The 17,037-nt window shown below is 36.4% G+C and overlaps 4 protein-coding genes across 10 annotated transcripts; 1 reads left to right on the top strand and 3 right to left on the bottom strand.

Moving 5' to 3' along the window:
* Positions 1-475: 475 nt before the first annotated feature.
* Positions 476-3,984, bottom strand: LOC126874655 (DNA-binding protein Ets97D). 2 transcript variants are annotated; one of them, XM_050636959.1, is made up of 7 exons: positions 3,290-3,984; positions 3,145-3,212; positions 2,772-3,069; positions 2,550-2,700; positions 2,406-2,482; positions 2,094-2,328; positions 476-1,788 (listed from the first exon to the last, which is right to left on the bottom strand). In XM_050636959.1, exons 3-7 carry the CDS (start codon positions 3,036-3,038, stop codon positions 1,271-1,273), a joined length of 1,248 nt encoding a protein of 415 aa, XP_050492916.1. In that variant the 5' UTR covers positions 3,039-3,069; positions 3,145-3,212; positions 3,290-3,984; the 3' UTR covers positions 476-1,270. The 2 variants fall into 2 exon arrangements, with proteins under 2 accessions (XP_050492916.1, XP_050492915.1); XM_050636958.1 differs by lacking the exon at positions 3,145-3,212.
* A 146-nt stretch (positions 3,985-4,130) lies between these two features.
* LOC126874645 (MATH and LRR domain-containing protein PFE0570w-like) lies at positions 4,131-10,059 on the bottom strand. 5 transcript variants are annotated; one of them, XR_007692925.1, is made up of 5 exons: positions 8,792-9,357; positions 6,557-8,709; positions 6,285-6,486; positions 5,859-6,228; positions 4,131-4,799 (listed from the first exon to the last, which is right to left on the bottom strand). XR_007692925.1 is itself a non-coding variant. In XM_050636934.1 (5 exons), exons 3-5 carry the CDS (start codon positions 8,594-8,596, stop codon positions 5,951-5,953), a joined length of 2,520 nt encoding a protein of 839 aa, XP_050492891.1. In that variant the 5' UTR covers positions 8,597-8,709; positions 8,792-8,954; positions 9,936-10,059; the 3' UTR covers positions 4,131-5,950. The 5 variants fall into 5 exon arrangements, 3 of the variants coding, with proteins under 3 accessions (XP_050492891.1, XP_050492892.1, XP_050492890.1); XR_007692926.1 differs by having other exon boundaries at positions 4,131-4,645; XM_050636934.1 differs by adding an exon at positions 9,936-10,059 and having other exon boundaries at positions 4,131-6,228; positions 8,792-8,954.
* A 109-nt stretch (positions 10,060-10,168) lies between these two features.
* LOC126874662 (solute carrier family 35 member E1 homolog) lies at positions 10,169-13,201 on the top strand. 2 transcript variants are annotated; one of them, XM_050636972.1, is made up of 4 exons: positions 10,169-10,691; positions 11,141-11,349; positions 11,420-11,887; positions 12,231-13,201. In XM_050636972.1, exons 1-4 carry the CDS (start codon positions 10,364-10,366, stop codon positions 12,240-12,242), a joined length of 1,017 nt encoding a protein of 338 aa, XP_050492929.1. In that variant the 5' UTR covers positions 10,169-10,363; the 3' UTR covers positions 12,243-13,201. The 2 variants fall into 2 exon arrangements, with proteins under 2 accessions (XP_050492929.1, XP_050492928.1); XM_050636971.1 differs by having other exon boundaries at positions 10,171-10,691; positions 11,420-13,201.
* LOC126874651 (glutamate receptor-interacting protein 2) lies at positions 13,118-16,514 on the bottom strand. The gene is made up of 5 exons (XM_050636952.1): positions 15,126-16,514; positions 14,521-15,041; positions 14,019-14,338; positions 13,675-13,896; positions 13,118-13,562 (listed from the first exon to the last, which is right to left on the bottom strand). The coding sequence occupies exons 1-5, from the start codon at positions 15,643-15,645 to the stop codon at positions 13,244-13,246; spliced, it is 1,902 nt and encodes a 633-aa protein (XP_050492909.1). The 5' UTR covers positions 15,646-16,514; the 3' UTR covers positions 13,118-13,243.
* Positions 16,515-17,037: the final 523 nt, after the last annotated feature.

Below are 17,037 nucleotides of genomic sequence, written 5' to 3'. Positions count from 1 at the left end.
TATACGATATATTATACATTAATATCCACGAAGGGATCGATTACGAAGAGGACAGCCACATCAGCGACGACGCCTGGGTGAGGTAGTAGGTTGTATAGTAGGGAATGGAAATTCGCGATATACGAAGTCCACTGTACAACTTGCTAACTTTCCCGGTCGTCGACGCCGCAACGTTTCATCATCCAGCGACATCTTCAAGAAGACACTAGCCGTATCGTTACTGAAAAGAAAATCACGAACTTTATATTGAAGCGTGCATATGTTGGTAACCGCGTGTGTGCTGAGTGCAAATAGTTTTGTTAAAGAAGAACGAAGATGATCTATCACCATAAGCGATGCAGTAATACCCATAGACATTATTCTAAGTTACTACATATATACATTTTCTAGTAGCTGTAACATAACTATGAGACAAGGAGATTATAAAGAAAACCATATAGAAGGTGGTGGCTTCTCTTAGATGATGAAAACGTGAATGCGTGGATATGTGTACGATTAATAACGAATAAAAGAGGGAGAAAAGATGAAATGAGAAAAAGGGCAATGGCGGGCGGGCTGATTGTAAAGCCTGCCGCGTCGCCGGTCCCCTGAGACCCTAACTTGTGACGTCGCGACCGATATCTCACAGGCTAGATTCTCTGGTATTGGCGATGAGTGCTGCCTTTTGCCGATCAAAAGTCAGTCCTAGTCATCAGAGATAGAAAACGGCCGGAAACGTCGACGCTCTGTAAGCAGGGAAGTTAAAGAGACTCGACATTCTATAGATCTATAATCCACTATTACATGGTGCATCTTAAAAACATACTGGAGATACCCTGTGAATATATAATGCTTTAACATTATAATTTCGGTATAGTATCAGAATATCTTGTAACAAAAGAAGGAACTATCTCTAAAAATACGGTTATATATTCACGTTAAAGGTAAAATGTTTAGATGCATTTCAGATTTCCGGATCTTAAGTATTCTACATATAGGAGTTACGTACCGGATTGTAATTTCTAGTACTTCTCTTAGTAAATATAATTAAGTAAATCGTGATAATTAAATATCACGAACGCGGTTTTAAAGTATGGGTGTATTTAATTAAGATAAAAAGAAAAATAAACATCAATTTATGTGTTGATCTCTCTGTATTTCAATGTACATTAGATTGTCTGAACAATAATCTATTCTCCATCTTCTATTTTCCATATGTACAATTATTCATACAAACGACGTCCGCAGTACGATGATAAAAATTGTTGTGATTATAAAAAAAAATATGTCATCAGAAATATCTTGTGCCCTCTTCCACCAACCTACTTAACTCCGCTGCCGAATAACCTAAAACCTGCTTCAAATCGCATACAAACTTATATACGAATCGTTTCCCGTGCACCTTTGAAATCATATCTCCATCGTAATAGTAACGCAACGCACGACTCAATTTTTCGTAATTCATTGATGGTTTGTTTTTACGCGCTCCCCAAAGTTGCGCTACCGCTTCCGGTTGATTTAACTTGAACTCCCCCTCAGTCCCGACCCATTGAATAGCACCTCTGTGCTCGCGATCTGTTAACAACTCCAACAAGAACTGCCATAATTGTATTTGACCACTGTTAACCGAACGACTCGATGTCGCTATAGTGATTGGTGTGGAATCGATGTTTTCTAAAGGAACGCTAACTACTCGCGCTTGTTGATTTACTACTGGTCGCGGTTTTGTTGCCTTTTGGTTGCGAATTTTTATGGTTTTATCCACATTATTTTCCGTGGGTGACGATGGTGGATCCTTCTGAACGACAGCTGCAAAATTGCGGAATGAATTAAATATTCGATCATGATTCCATACCATTAGATCACAAATTTTTATGCAAATTGCATAAATTTTGCATAATTTTTCATACTGAGAATATAATTTAAATAGTAAAACTTCAGTAGAAAATTATTTTACCTACCAAGTATTATAGAAAGCACTATATTTTGGATATTTTATATATTTTTCCACATTATATACATTCTGCACAATTTTGCACATTTAATTTTCTTTTAAATATAAATACATAAAAATCTGCATTCTAGATATCACTTTTTTTAGTAAGTATACATACCAACAAATTTGCACTTTCGAAGTAATTCTAAATGAGTCCAGAATACTTCCCCTGGGTCAAGAGGCACTTTAGCTTGGAATTCTTCCAGGGTGAGATTATACAATTGTTGACCTGTGATGTTCCAATCTGCTAATCTCACTGAGGCCAAATTAAATTGCCTAACTGCCCATTGAAGCCAGTGCTTGACATGTGTCTGTGTCCATTCTTTTGGATCAGCTGGAATTTTTAACCGTTCCTGTATAATATATACAAGTGTATAGTCACCATATAAATTGAAAGTAAGTTCGACGTTTAATTTTCAACAAATTATACCTGTTCTTTTTTGTATTGTGGGTCAACCATCCATCTTATAACATTTCGTTTGCTATCTTCATTTACTGGTGTGGATGCTAAGTAATGAAAAACATATGTATTAAAGAAATCTCTACTGGTAATTTATAAATTTTCTCTATATACCATTGTTTTCTGCTAGTTCTATGTAATCCTCTGCAGGTTTCAAAACATCCACTATATTTATTCTCCTTTGTGTTGCTTTTATCTGAACATTTACTTGAACCAATCCCTCTCCTTGCACGCACTGATCAACCAAGTTCTTATGGCTTTCTAGCTGAAGAAATAAATATAAGTGTAAGCAAATATGTTACCAAATTCATTGAACTGCTTAATCACACTGATTACCATTTGTGCATCTTGGAGCCAAAAAGAATAATCTGTTAACTCTACTCCAAGTCTTTGTTCTAATAAATTTCTCAAGGTAGAGAGAGGCTCTCTGATATCCATATGTTGCATTAGAACACCTTCATTGCAATCCTCTCCATTTGCAGAGCCTTCCAACGCAAAGCTTGGTTCCACTTCTAAATCAGAACTTTCTTGTTGTAACTGAGCCATTATATCATCTTCCTGTGACAATATAGCTTCTGGTTCCATTTTAATTCGTTTTATCATAGCATAATCAGAATCGTCATCTGTGTCGAAACTGTGCAAAACAAACAAATTTTAATTTTCTATGATAAATATTGTAAACATTTCTATAATGATGTTATAAACATACATTCATACTGACGTTTTTGAAACAATTTGCTTTTATTTTAATTACAATCAGATTGTTACAAAAAGAAACTGTAAAAAAACACTTGTTTATTGCAACAAATGCAATACGTTTTGTAAAACTTAGTAAGAAATTTGAAAAAACTAACCTCTTATCAGAACTTTTATGTCTGCTTTCCAGATCCATCACAACGAAACAAAGCTGTTGAAACTCCGTTAGATAAATATTAGATAATTTTTATCTTTACAAAATAATGATGATTTCTCTTACAAGGTTACAGACATTTTGTAACAGGTGTATGATCATAAACTACGAATTACTTCAGCGTCCACTCAAATTTAGAAGCAATTTTCCTATAGATTGCGCTGCAGTAAAGTACTGTAGCGGACTTCAGAGTTACTCTACGCCAATTTCAGGAAGAACACCAGAGAAAATTTTCTCTTTGACCGTACTAATTTCAAGTTAAAGAAGCTCCCAACTTTATCAACCGAAGAAGAAAACTGAGTTATCAAAACTATCAATGATAATACTTTGTAATATTTATACTTTACTACCTATTATTTTATCATACTGTACATATATTTCAATTATTCTATTTTTTTAGCAACGTAATCCTGTTTGTAAATAATTAGTTAGAGACGAGAATTTAAAGTATCCAGACATGTCAAATACATAGTGAAATTTGATTGGAATCTATTTTAAAGTTCAGTTTAGTGTTAAAGTTTTAAATAAATAAGTCAAGCTTTTCGTGATAAAATAAAGTTTTATTGTGTTATAAGAATTATTAAATTGTTAGAATTAACTGTCGAGATGCACAAATTGATAACCCTGATGTGATCGAAATTGTCTTTGAGATTGGTATGGCAGTACTTCTTTGGCCTGAAGTCGGTGTACAGTAGCTCTGAAATTCGCTACAGTACAACCTCACTGCGTTGCGAACTAGCATCAGGATTATACATTTGGTCAAATTTTATTTCATTTACTCACAGTTGATGAGAGCAATTTAAAAATATAATATTTATTTAAATCTTATAGATACTTATACTATATAGAGACATATAGCTCTTACATTATTAGACATTAATCATTAACCCCTTGCCCTACGATTTAAATTCTAACTGCGCGTGCTGTAACCATCGGCAGGGTCGGTCAGATGTCGAACTATTTCATGGTCTGGCTGAGCGTTCGAAGTTGTACAAGGTGCAACTAATTTTATGTTGCAATATGTTTGATAAATAATTATTACCAATTGATCATTGAACAAGATTTTTAAGGGTATCTTTCTAATATTTTTCAAGAAAATATATCTGCACATCCGAATGCGGCCAAGAAAAAAAAATGTTTGTCGCATGTAGTTCGAAAGACGTACCACAATTCTAATTCGTGTTTCGTATGTTTGCGCTGAAAGACGTACCCACAAGTCTAGCTCGACGTTGTAGTTTAAGGGGTTAATCTGATGTTAAGACTGCATGTAATATACTATTCTAATTTGCATTTCTTCCATCTAAGTAACAATAAATATTTAATTAGTTTATATTTATTAAATCTTACCCTTGACATACCAAGAACGATTCAATAAAAGATTACAATGATTGGCAGTGATTCTCTTCGCTTATAAAATTCAATTTGTCCAAAATGTGTCAACAATAACGAGCAAACTATTGTTTTCAACAACAAAAAAGTATAAATTAACGTAATAAAACGAAAAATATGATGTATACGTAAGAAATATTTTCTAGAATTTTCTATTTTTATCAGAAATTTTATAACTATTTGTATACAATTTAACACGTTGAATGCCACACCAGTTTTATAAAGGTTGGTCCTGGCGCCATGGTAAATTTTTTATTATGCGATACATATAAATTTGTAATATTATCTACAAGAAATATGTTACGGTGTACAATCTTCATTAATGAATTTATCTCATTGAGGTCACCGGTAACCCTCATGACGCTGTAGTGCAATTTCGCTCGATTCACTTATTTTTTTGCGCTTATCAATTATTTCATATTGTTTCTTCGCGTTGCTAAATAATTGTTCTATGTTGCTACGTTCCAGGACCTACCATAAACCATTAAACCATCAAGGCTCTTAATTGCCATCAAACATCTTTCAAGTAGAAACGTTCCTTAGGGTTATTGTTCATTAAGGTAAAACACGGAAAAAGCAGGTTTTTCTCATGTTCGACAGCCACTGGTGGGAGGCGCACATATTAGATCTATATTTCATATATAAATAAAACTATTTTTCTATGTTTTATACTGCATTGATTTCGTCACGCCACTGTAGTAATGATGGTAATAATAAAAAGTTTATAACTATTGACATTTGTTCAAATTATATATTTCTACTAATCTTGGTGCGTCGAATATTTGGTGACCCCCACGGCCAAGTCGAATGCCGATCACCAGTGACTCTCATGGCATTCAACGTGTTAATAAAATAATTAATGTATGTTACACACATTCATTTTACAAATACAGTAGTGGTTCGCTAACTGTTCACGGATCGAAATCTTATACCAATTATTCAGAGAAATATTTTACAAAATATCCCTTATATACATATTTATTTATTTATGTGTATATATATATATATATATATAGGTCCATTCCACGAAATTCGATATATGAATTGGAGGGTAATGGTCACTTAACGAAACAAAATTCCGGCCAGTTAACGTAACACTACTGTAACAGTCTTTAAATACGTACCTATATAAATCGTGGAGTTACATTTCATTGTGATGTTTAGTTACACATTTATCATTAATGACTCTAGAAATAAATTTGCGGCTCTGGTAGAATTAAATTACTATTTGCTTAACTAATGCTTTGAATGAAAGACTTTTTGTTTCATCTACTAAACATAGAACAGATTGCCCAGAAAAGTTTACTATATCCGCCATGGCGCCACATTCTAATAACTTTTGTGCGACTAGCATATGATTATTTTCAAGAGCATGGAAGAATGGCGTTCTTCCTGAGCGATGATCCTTCAGATTTACTTCTGCTCCCATTTCTACTAAAGCATTAATTCCATCTAAATTGCCTTTTAATGCGCAATAATGCAATGGAGCCATTCCTTAAAACATACACAATTAGAGATCTTTTTATTTTTTATTTTTGGATATGCCTTACCTGTTGAATCCTCTCTATTTAGCAGTTTAGGTTCTGTTACATAACTCAAAAGATATGATAAAAATGGTGATGATTGTTTGCAGGCTAAAAGTACTGCAGAGTCATGAGCAAGTTCTGATAAAATTGGTTTTGCTCCAGCTTCTAATAACAATTTCACTATGTCTTTAGATGCTTCATTCATAATTGCTAATTCCAAACTTGTCTAAAAAAATATTATATGTATATTATTATATTTGTATACTAATTGTGTTAATGAGTACATATGGATTTACCCTTCCATCTTCTGTTAATACATCAATACTAGTTTTTGAAGCTTCTAAAATTAACAGTAATCTTTGCACTTCGTTTAATTGGTCATTCACCACAGCTCGATGTATATTCAACATCCCATTATCATCATAATGCTGCATTTCATTATAGTCTCTTTCTATTTGTATAGCAACTTTTTTACATAAGGAATGAGGTGTTGACAATACTTCCTTCACCCTGTTCACATCAGTATTATTATTAAAAAGTTCATTAAAGCAATTATCAAAGTCTAGTGTATTTTGTAAAGGTATTGTATTCTGTATACACATGGGGAACAAATCTATGTTGTTGATATTATTATTAACTTTAGGTTTGCACTGTATTTCCTTTTCTGTTTGCGTGTGTACTTCTTGCATAACAGGAGGAAAAGTAACAGTGGAACATTCTGTTTGCTTTATTCTTTCTACGGTAGGTATATTTTCTTTCACTAATACAAAACTTTCACTATCAAGAAGTCCAAATACATCAGTTTGAATTTGAGAATCATGAACTGTTCTTAATATTTCAGGTGGAATAATTGGGACTTGCTTTGCTATACCTATTCCACATTCTGCAAGGGCATGCAAAGCTTTAGCTCGAAGTTGATCATCTTTTACACTAATTAGTGCTTCTTTAATTACATTTAAACACTCTGATAATTTTCCATTTTCCTCATTGTCTTCAGTTTCTTCAGCTTTTATTTTATTCTGATTCTTATTTTTACAAAACTTTGGCTTATTTCCTATCTCAATAAATATACCTTGAGTATTCTTATCAACATTTTTGTTATTTACAAGTACTGAAGTACAATTTTTCTCTTGTGTATTATTATAATATTGGCCTATAGTTGTATTTTTTTCACATAGAATCATAACATCATCCTTATCATCATCATTTTTATTATTATCAAGTATTTTTGGTATAGAATTTGCTGGTTTTTTTAAAATACTTGTAAGTTTTTGAATTTCACTACTATTTGGACTACAAGAATTACTATTTGATAGAATAATCTTTTTTGCAGAATGATTCCATCCACCCAAATTAGAATGTTGTTTTCTTTTCTTTGTTTTTTCAGGAGGTACAGTGATTTTATTGGTACTAACTTTAGTTGGAGAGATTTTTAACTTCTCACATCTTACTACTGGAAACTTTGATTTTGCTAATTGAATTATTGAGTTTCTATTATTTGATATATTTGTTTTTCTTGAAACATTATTATTTTCATTTCCTCTACTTTTCTCATTATTTTTGACAATACATTCCTCTGTATTCTTTTGTTTATTTACTAATACTATATTATTCTTTCCTGGTTCTGTATTTTTTTCTGCAACACCTGGAATATTTTGAAAAAAGTTGTGCCTATTCTCATTTAATAGTAACATTTTGTTACTTTGATCCATTTTATTCACTTTAGCCAAGACATAGTGCTTTTGAACTACGTTCTTGCTTTTATTTTGAGTTACAGGCGCTTTATATTTGACAGATGCCGATAATTCACTACAAGAAACAGGCTTTACAACAAACTGTGTATGTGGTTTTGTGTAGCAAGATGATCCCGTAGTAGATTTCTGTGCTTCTGCATGTAACTGAGATCCTAATGGTTTTAATAATGCACTAATATTATTTTGTGAAGTGACAGAAAAAGTGGTACCATTATTTTTTACATAATTTCTACCTTGCTGGACCTTAGTAATCTTTGGGATATTTAGTAAATTCTTCTGAGTCAAAATTTGTACTTTAACTTCTCCCAGATCTTTGCCATCTTTTGTTTTTATCCTCAATTTCTTTATACCATTAGTAGGCAGCGCCTTTTTATTCTTAATTCCACTCACATTACTTTGCACTTCTGTATTAGTAATAGTAATCCTTCCGCGATCTTTAAATACTGAACTACATTTAGACAAGTTGACCGTACTTGGAAATTTGTGTGGCAAGGTGAATTCCCGCTTGCATTCTATTATTGGGATATTAATACTGGCCTCTTTACGGTATCTTTTTGAAGTTGATGAAAGCAGAGGATCCATTTAAATGTAACTCTATCGGCAGAATTTCGAGGAGTTGTGGAATTCCACGTGGTGAAATAAGAAAATTACTGTAAAGCTGTTCGTATCACACATCGAATTATGTGACACATAACCTGCATACACGTAAATGGTAAAATGTTATTTAACCTTGTTTAGCTATACGATCGTTTATGTAATGGAAAAATTATTTCCTACCACTAGGATCAATCTTCAGTCAAAAAAATCGATGGTATTTGGTTTTAAAAATATGCAACATCCGCTTTATACAAAACGGGACATCCCTCCATCGAGATTTACTGCCATCTATTTTGTGAAAACTGCGTTTATGTTTAAGCCCAGGAAAAAATCATCTGTTGACCTACTTTTTCCAATCATTTCTAATTATTGCGATTCTTCCTCAAACAAAATATGTATATAATTACCGAGCATAATATTTTCTGAGAAAAGTAGATAGATAAAATTAAGGTTTTAAGTAGTTTTAGGTCTCGCAATTAAATTCATATAAAGGTGCAATAATGGGGATGTAAAATAATGAATAAATTTAGTTAATCGAAGCTTCTAATTGAACGCATGCCTTTAATAGCTTTCATAAATAATTGTGTTACTTTTGTTTATTAATAACTTAAGAGCGTATTATAAAATAATTACATTTACATTCGTTCGTCTATAGTGTCTATAGGGATTATGTGAGGTAACTATTGGTATTACTGACAACAAATTTTACTATTTCATTGTATTTACTATACTCCATTCAACAAATCGAGACAGGTGAGATAAATAAAACCCCATGACTAAAATCTTACGATAGAAATAGAACTACATTCATAAACTGCAGATGTTATAGAAAACTGCTTTTCCGAATATTAATTTCTCAGATAGTAAATTGACCATCGAATCAAAGTATGCGTATTATTTTCTCTTTGATATCACATTTATTATATTATGAATAATTATAACAGAGATAAGTAGGGTTACATGTACAGGATGTTCTCAAAATTATGGTACAACTAGAAAGATTACTCCTTCATGAGAAAAAGATTGGAAAATATGGAACAAAATTCTCTGGTGGGCGGTTAAGAGAGTATAAGTCAGAAAACTATGGACAAAACAGTATAACTCAACTTATGCTATTTTTGCCGCCAACATATTGTATCTTTGATATACAGTGACATGTAAAAGTTTTCGGTCTGTATATTATTAGAATCTCAGATATAAAGCGGAAAGTAAATGAAATTAATTTGTACTATTAGAATCACAAGTAAAAGACAACAATACAGAATATATTATAGTGTAGTTATTACTTATCGTGTTTTGATCAAAATTTATTTTACCCACTCACTAAAGAATTGGTTAGAACAAATTTCTGTTTCCGAAGAAATGGAATTAAATCGCAAAAACATTTATACAACAGGCTACAACTTGCAACTTCTAAATTCACTAATACTATTAGTAACTTATTTTGCGAGATGACCCAGGTTGCTAAACGCTCTAGCAAGTTGTGCGACTCGAGTGAGTTGTATGCACGTTGATTGAACATGTTTCATTTCAGTTCGAAGCGTGCGCCACGTGTTCCCGTGATATTACGCAAGGAGAGAGGGGAAACTCATTAGGAGGGAGAGAGAAATGCCAGCTGTGGACGCTGTGGTTAAATTCCATCTGTGGCAGCGGCCGCATATACCGATTAGTTGGGAGTATTGTGTCAACCGGCCGCGTAAACGTATGGAGTGATCACTGAGAAGATATTATAAGAGGATCGTTCGCGCAATCATGGACGATCGGCGGAACAGCCGCGAAGTGGTCACCATATTGTTCCTGTGCCTGCTCTGGTATGGAATCTCGAGCAGCAGTAACGTCGTCGGCAAGATGCTGTTGTCGGAATTTCCTTACCCGATGACAGTAACCATGGTCCAGTTAACCTCCATCACCGTTTATTCAGGCCCGTTCTTCAATCTATGGGGCGTTAGAAAATATTCCAATGATATTCCCTGGGGATACTATCTACGGTTAATCGTACCACTCGCCCTGGGCAAATTCCTCGCGAACGTGTTCAGCCACGTCAGCATTTGGAAAGTGCCCGTCTCTTACGCTCATACTGGTATGAGATATTATTTTGACAGTCACGTGTTTCGCACGCAGATCCATCTTTAAAAATAAAACAAGCCGACCTTTACTTCTAAATGCGCGCGAGCTAATGCGACACAATCTATACCTTTGCATTGTGATAATGATGATAACTCTGAATGATTTTAATCGCTTTAATTGCTTGTTTACATGTATTTATGAATGTTTGAAAAGAAATACTTTAAAATGTGAATAGATGTTATCTCATGATTCAAGTTGATAAGTAATTCATCAATGAAGCAAATTAAAGATAAGTCTTTTATCTAATTTTGCACTTGTGCCTACTAGATAAATACATGTATTTCTTCTAATTATTATCCAAAATTGTAATGCATACATTTTAGAACTAGTTTTTATGAATATGTTGCTTATTTTTTTACTTTATAAATCCCATATATTAACTAAAGTTTGGCTCTGTCCCAGTGAAGGCTACAATGCCCTTCTTCACGGTATTCCTCTCAAGAATCATACTGAAGGAAAAGCAGACTTGGAAAGTGTATCTTAGCCTAGTCCCAATCGTGGTAGGTGTGGCTGTAGCCACGCTTACAGAGCTCAGTTTTAATATGATTGGCTTATTGAGTGCCTTAGCATCTACTATGGCATTCTCCTTGCAGAATATTTATTCTAAAAAGGTACTTAGACTAATTTAGCGCTCATATTATGGCTGTGGATCTATAATACTAATGATACATTTGTTTTCAGGTGCTACATGACACAGGAATACATCACTTGAGGCTTCTACTCATTTTGGGCCGCCTGGCACTGATATTATTTTCACCTATATGGTTATTATACGATTTGTGGAGGTTGATATACAATCCAGTTACTGGAGAATCTGCTGATTTAAGTTACTACATAATATGCTTATTACTATTAGATGGTGTGCTGAATTGGTTGCAAAATATTATCGCGTTTTCTGTACTGTCTATCGTTACCCCTTTAACTTATGCAGTGGCCAGCGCGAGTAAACGTATATTCGTAATCGCTGTAACTTTGTTCGTGCTTGGGAACCCAGTGACGTGGTTAAACATATTCGGTATGACGTTGGCCATACTCGGTGTGTTGTGCTACAATAAAGCGAAGTATGATCAGAGAATAGAGAAAGAGAGTCGAACAGCGCTTCCGAAGTATTATGATAAAGACCGTAACGGCAGCAATAGTTCCTTTATGGTAAATGGATGGACTGGAAAGAAGCACCAATTGCTTGCAGTCTAGTCTGAGTTATATTCGACTCATTTTATATTTGACAAGTTCATATGAGTTTTTTCTGTTGATATATGGTAGTTATAGTGATACTCAGTTATAGAGTATACTCAGTTATAGTGATTCAGATATTTACATGGGAAGTATAAAGGGAAGATATAGCATTCTAGTTAAAACAATATACACGGATCAAAACTCATATGATGACAAAAATATTTATATACACGTACATATTTTATTAGTATTATTCTGCACAAAAGAGTAATTCATTTACTACTCGAAGTTGATTGCCTTTTTTTGTTCGTTTTAGGGATTATTTTAACCCCTTGCCGTACGATTTAAGTTGCGAATGCGGTCAAGAACAAAATGTGTTTGTCGCATGTAACCCGAAGAACGTACGTTTCATGTTCGTTTTGTTTATGATTGGCCCGAAGGATGTACTACGTTTCTCGCACGTGTTCTTCATGTTTGGCCCAAAGGACGTACCATGAATCGAACTCGATGTTGTAGGTTAAGGGATTAAGACGATTTTACGTTTATGTTATCTTGCTTCTCACAGGCGAATAGACTTGCTGGCAAGGTGGGAGTATATAATTCGCAAAATCGTTAGCGTTCATAGCTAATTGCTGGGTCAATTAGCCTTTAAGATCGATTACATTCCCCTGTTGCGAAAACAATGGTGAATAGATAGAAATCGGATTTCAACTGTATCGATCGATGTCGAGCGATATTCACATACTATCGATTAGGTTTCAAATTCAATACCTTCTTCCAGCTAGCTCAGGTGTTGTGGTTGAATATCATCAGCTCCTTAGGTTGTTATATCTCTTTAACCCTCTATGAAAATTTGTCTTGATAATACTCCCAGTAGACTTTCGCTTGTATGGACTATTACCACCGAAATAATATTTTTTCTATGTACCGCCCATATTAATGTATGAAGTTTGGAAGTATAATTGGCGGAACGAATACAGTAAGGTTTTAAAAATTGGACTGCTCCTTTTTGGATGCTAACTTAATTTAGATTCTCTAATTACAGTCGTTAAAACCGCGTAGTGCCTTATTATATTAATTCCAGCAATTATACCTCCCTCTAGAAATTCTAGAAATAATTCGTGGAGGGTTAAATAAGTGTCACGTTGACGTTCTTCAAGCGTGTGTTCAGATATGGTATGCGTGAATTGTATGCAGGAAATGTTCTAGCTGAAAGCAATCTATACATTTATTTTTATAAATAAAATACAGGTGTGTATAAAAATATACCAGATATGTTCACCACCATTTTCCTCGTTACACTGTTTCGTCACAACGATTTGCTCTCCTTTACAGAGTTTTTATAATGTTAGGAGGAGATACCGGTCGGGCTACGGTGAGGTCCAAACGTGGACCAGCCGCAGCGATCAACGGAACAGCCAAGCAACAGTCGCAATCTTCTGTGCTGGCCTCGTTTACTCGCAGAATTCTGTCATAAGGTTTTAGAACGCCATCGCAGGGTCCTCCAGGCCGAAGACGATTTATATAAACTCCACGCTCGTACAGACCATCGGATACGGAGAAGCCAAAGTCCTCGTATACTGGGTCCTTGTGTAAGGAGACGTGAACTATCTGTTGAGGCCTGTCTGAGTTGCTGCATTCCTGTGGCCTGAGAATGGGGAAAAGATTAAAATAAATTATTATTTTTAGAGAAATGCCTTTAAGTAGAAAACTATTATGTAATAAAACAGGAAAAAAAATTTTATAAGTTCTATTCTTACCCAGGATAAGGAGGCATGTGTACATCCAGTTGACCACTATCCACCGAAGCTGTATCCCAAAGCCTCAGAATCTCCGGACCTGTCCCACTGTTTTCTCCTAGCTCTCCCCAAGAATCCACTGCACTGTCTACACTAGGTAGACTCTCCCTAGCTGGTCGAAGAATTCCTGAAGGATACTGTTGCACCGAATCGCTTCCTATACTGGACTCCTTGCAGTACTCTCTATAAAATTCAATATTCCATCGTTATTTCTCCATGCCATTTGATCTTTACAACCTTAGGGGAGTAGGAAGCACCGAAGAGTTAAGAAGAGCTTAGTCGGTACTTGTAGGTCATATAGTTACCTGGTTTCTGAGGTAGGATCCGGTTTCCTCACGGTCAGGGCGATAACCGAGTTCCCTGGTCGATGTAACAGCTGTGCGGCTTGTCTGAGATCGCCAGGGTCTAGTTTTTGCCCGTCTATAGCTAATAGCCTGTCCCCTGGAGCTAGGCTGCCGGTTCTGTAAGCCAGAGATCCCTTACGAACCTCGGTAATGATCAAATCTTCGTTCACTGTGAGACCTACATCAGGCTGTCCGCCAATAGGTCTCGCCACTCGCACTGTGAACACTCCTGAGCTGGGTACAACTGGTCCACCGACCTTGTACTCCGTTACTAGCTCGATCTGTCGAGAAAAAGAAACTTTAAATTTAAGAATTGTTCTCTAATAACTTAGAGGTTGAAGTAAAAGAAACAGAAGAGGGAAAAGAATAAAACAACAGAATACGAAAAGATTTAGATAAAGTCGGCGCTTAATAAATAAAAGTAAAATATGAAGAATCACTACAACGTAATTATGCTAATTACCATTTGAGAAGTTTCCAAAATGCCAGTTACCTCAGCTGGCTGAAGATCTCTGAGCATTCTACGATTAATTGCAAGAACTTTATCTCCAGGTAAAAGCACTCCGCTGCGTTCGGCTGGACCTCCAGCTTCTAATAGACTGACGACATAATTTAGACGATCTTCAGCGAGCTTTAAAGCAAGTCCAAATCCTTTGTGATCTGGTCTAAGAACCACGGTCAGGCTCTCTTTCGTTTGCAGAGTTTGATTGGAGGTCTGTTGCGCTTGTGGCTGCGCCCTTCTCTTGACCGTTCTCTGTGAAGCACTAGGAGGCCTAGGTAAGATCTGTAGCCTAGCTATGCGAGAGTCGAAGTTGTTTCTGAGCAGTTTGGCGGCTGTCACTGCATCCTGGACAGGGGTTTCGTCCACTGCCAATAGTTTGTCTCCAGGTTGCAGAGCGCCACAGCGATCTGCGGTACTTGCTGGTCTTAAACTTTCAATGTAGACTCCGTTTGGTGTTTCTCTTACTGTTAGTCCCAGTTCACCTGAAATTACATATATATGTAATTACAAATATACAAGTTAATTATTTAAGTTGAAATTGGAAATGCACTGTTCGATCAAGGTACCCGAGAGTCCACGTTCCAATTGCACCAGAAGGGAACCGGAAGTAGCTGCCCTGGCCTCTTCCATGTTAGCAACGTCATACTCGATAGTCAAGGAAGCCACAGGAGCATCGGAACTTCTTCTAAGCGCTCTTTGAGCCTCTGCCAAGGTCAAACCTCTCAATTCAGTATCATCCACAGCTAATAATCTATCTCCAGGCCTAACTCTTCCTTCTTTTGCCGCTGGTCCATCGGATTTCACTCCAGTGACTACCAGAGCTCTAGAAACTCCACCCCTAAGGGTAACTCCGAGACTTCCTCCTTCGCGTTCCACCCTAACTTGAGCTACTTTAGAGGAAACACTGGAAGGAGTGGATACAGGACTGTCCTGATCGTCTAGTAGCAAGAAACTGTGCGTATGGTAAGACTGAGATGTGATCTCGTCGGGTCGAGCTGAATCGGAACTGGCGGACGTGGCCACGCTTCCTGGCCGAGCACGGTTCTTATGCGAGCGCATGGTGGTCAGTCTCAGCGAGCTGAACATCCTCGGCAGTCTATCCGTGGAGTATTCTACTTAGCACCGATGCTGTTTCCGTATCGAGTTATCATTACCATCGCTGAGGAAGTGCAGAAAGGATTCTGGTCTACGTCTTTTCGTTAAACATCCCTTTAAGGCACGCTTATTATGGAGCGAATGGACCGTCTGGTTTTCCACTTAAATAATTTCCATGGAACACCGACAAATTTGAAACGACAGGTCACTAGATTCGAATATCTCGACGAAAATTTGTGGATCTCAACCGGGTACCACACTAAAACTATTACACTTCGTTTCACTACGATTAACTATCGATCAGACATCTACTAAATCGCAATAAATATCCATTTTAGAAACGACGAACGTGTTCAGAAGAGCAAGTACGACCTGGAGGAGCAGCAGGTCGTCAAGGAGCCGCTACGATCGGCAGATTCTTGTTGCTCGCGGCGTAAACAGCGCATCTGTGTCTTTGTTCGCGGGTTTGAAGAGCCGTCGACGATAGAAACTCGTCGTGGAGCGGGCGTACGGAGAACTGTAACGAGTAGCGATGCCTGTCGAAAATAGCCGCACGATGTAGGGCCGCAATCGTGGTAGCGTCGAGTCTATTTATAGGGGCGAGAGAGAAAGAGAGAGGGAGAGAGCGTGTGCGGCCCTGCGGGCGCCCCGCAGTCGCTGCACCGTCAAATAAGTCTGCACTTCTCGTTAAAAGCTTCGATTTCGAGCGTCTGTGTTCCCTTGAACACGCCGTAAAGCCTTTCCTCTTGGTTTCCTCGCGTTTCAACCGTTTGCCCCTCCCAGATTTCACGGCCGGTATATTCTCTCTTATTTTTAGTTATCGATATCCGCGACGTCGAATGATATCATCAGTACCTAGGAGTTTTTTACGTAGCGGTTCGATGATCGGATTAGAATTTTGATTACCCTTTGCACAGCTTACGGAATTAGACTTTGTTTGGAACAATGAATAACTTTTAGAGGCGTAGGATTTATACAGGGTTGGAAATGAACCAGAGAACACACTTTGTCTTTGGTATTAATTTTATACAAAACTTGATACCTCGAGTGTTTCTAAACCATGAAAAACTTTGTCAAGGTATTAGAAATCCTCGCTATAGTTGATTGTTAACAATATTCGTTATATGAACGAAACTACAGACAGCTATGAGCGCTTTAAAAATTCTGTTCGAAGGCAAGTAAAAAATATTTAAATAACGACACTTTCGAAATGATCTGTTTATAACAGTCGGTTAAAGAGCAGAAAGTAAGAAGCCGCGGATTCAGGGTCCATTGACCGATCCTCTCGGTCGGTCGGTTTTTGCGGGCTCTTCCTACGACGTCTCTTTCCTCTCTAAATCTTTCCTCGTTTCAATTTCTCGAGCTGCTTAGCGTTTCGATTTA

Source organism: Bombus huntii, chromosome 16 (assembly GCF_024542735.1).
Source record: "Bombus huntii isolate Logan2020A chromosome 16, iyBomHunt1.1, whole genome shotgun sequence".
NCBI classification, from domain to species: Eukaryota; Metazoa; Arthropoda; class Insecta; order Hymenoptera; family Apidae; genus Bombus; species Bombus huntii.
This window is presented reverse-complemented; position numbering and strand designations above follow the sequence as displayed.

What these genes read in the sequence shown, in the direction of transcription:
- LOC126874655 (XM_050636958.1), bottom strand. Translation starts at nt 3,327, where the DNA reads ATGGATCTGGAAAGCAGACATAAAAGTTCTGATAAGAG. An exon ending in GGCTCCAAGATGCACAAATG is followed by an intron (nt 2,701 to 2,771) that starts GTAATCAGTGTG and finishes TTATTTCTTCAG; the next exon opens with CTAGAAAGCCATAAGAACTT. An exon ending in TCGAAAGTGCAAATTTGTTG is followed by an intron (nt 1,789 to 2,093) that starts GTATGTATACTT and finishes GCAATTTTGCAG; the next exon opens with CTGTCGTTCAGAAGGATCCA.
- LOC126874645 (XM_050636934.1), bottom strand. Translation starts at nt 8,596, where the DNA reads ATGGATCCTCTGCTTTCATCAACTTCAAAAAGATACCGTAAAGAGGCC. An exon ending in TATTAACAGAAGATGGAAGG is followed by an intron (nt 6,487 to 6,556) that starts GTAAATCCATAT and finishes ATATTTTTTTAG; the next exon opens with ACAAGTTTGGAATTAGCAAT. An exon ending in AAATAGAGAGGATTCAACAG is followed by an intron (nt 6,229 to 6,284) that starts GTAAGGCATATC and finishes GTATGTTTTAAG; the next exon opens with GAATGGCTCCATTGCATTAT.
- LOC126874662 (XM_050636971.1), top strand. Translation starts at nt 10,364, where the DNA reads ATGGACGATCGGCGGAACAGCCGCGAAGTGGTCACCATATTGTTCCTG. An exon ending in CGTCTCTTACGCTCATACTG is followed by an intron (nt 10,692 to 11,140) that starts GTATGAGATATT and finishes GCTCTGTCCCAG; the next exon opens with TGAAGGCTACAATGCCCTTC. An exon ending in AGAATATTTATTCTAAAAAG is followed by an intron (nt 11,350 to 11,419) that starts GTACTTAGACTA and finishes ATTTGTTTTCAG; the next exon opens with GTGCTACATGACACAGGAAT.
- LOC126874651 (XM_050636952.1), bottom strand. Translation starts at nt 15,645, where the DNA reads ATGTTCAGCTCGCTGAGACTGACCACCATGCGCTCGCATAAGAACCGT. An exon ending in TTTTGGAAACTTCTCAAATG is followed by an intron (nt 14,339 to 14,520) that starts GTAATTAGCATA and finishes TTTTCTCGACAG; the next exon opens with ATCGAGCTAGTAACGGAGTA. An exon ending in GATCCTACCTCAGAAACCAG is followed by an intron (nt 13,897 to 14,018) that starts GTAACTATATGA and finishes TGAATTTTATAG; the next exon opens with AGAGTACTGCAAGGAGTCCA.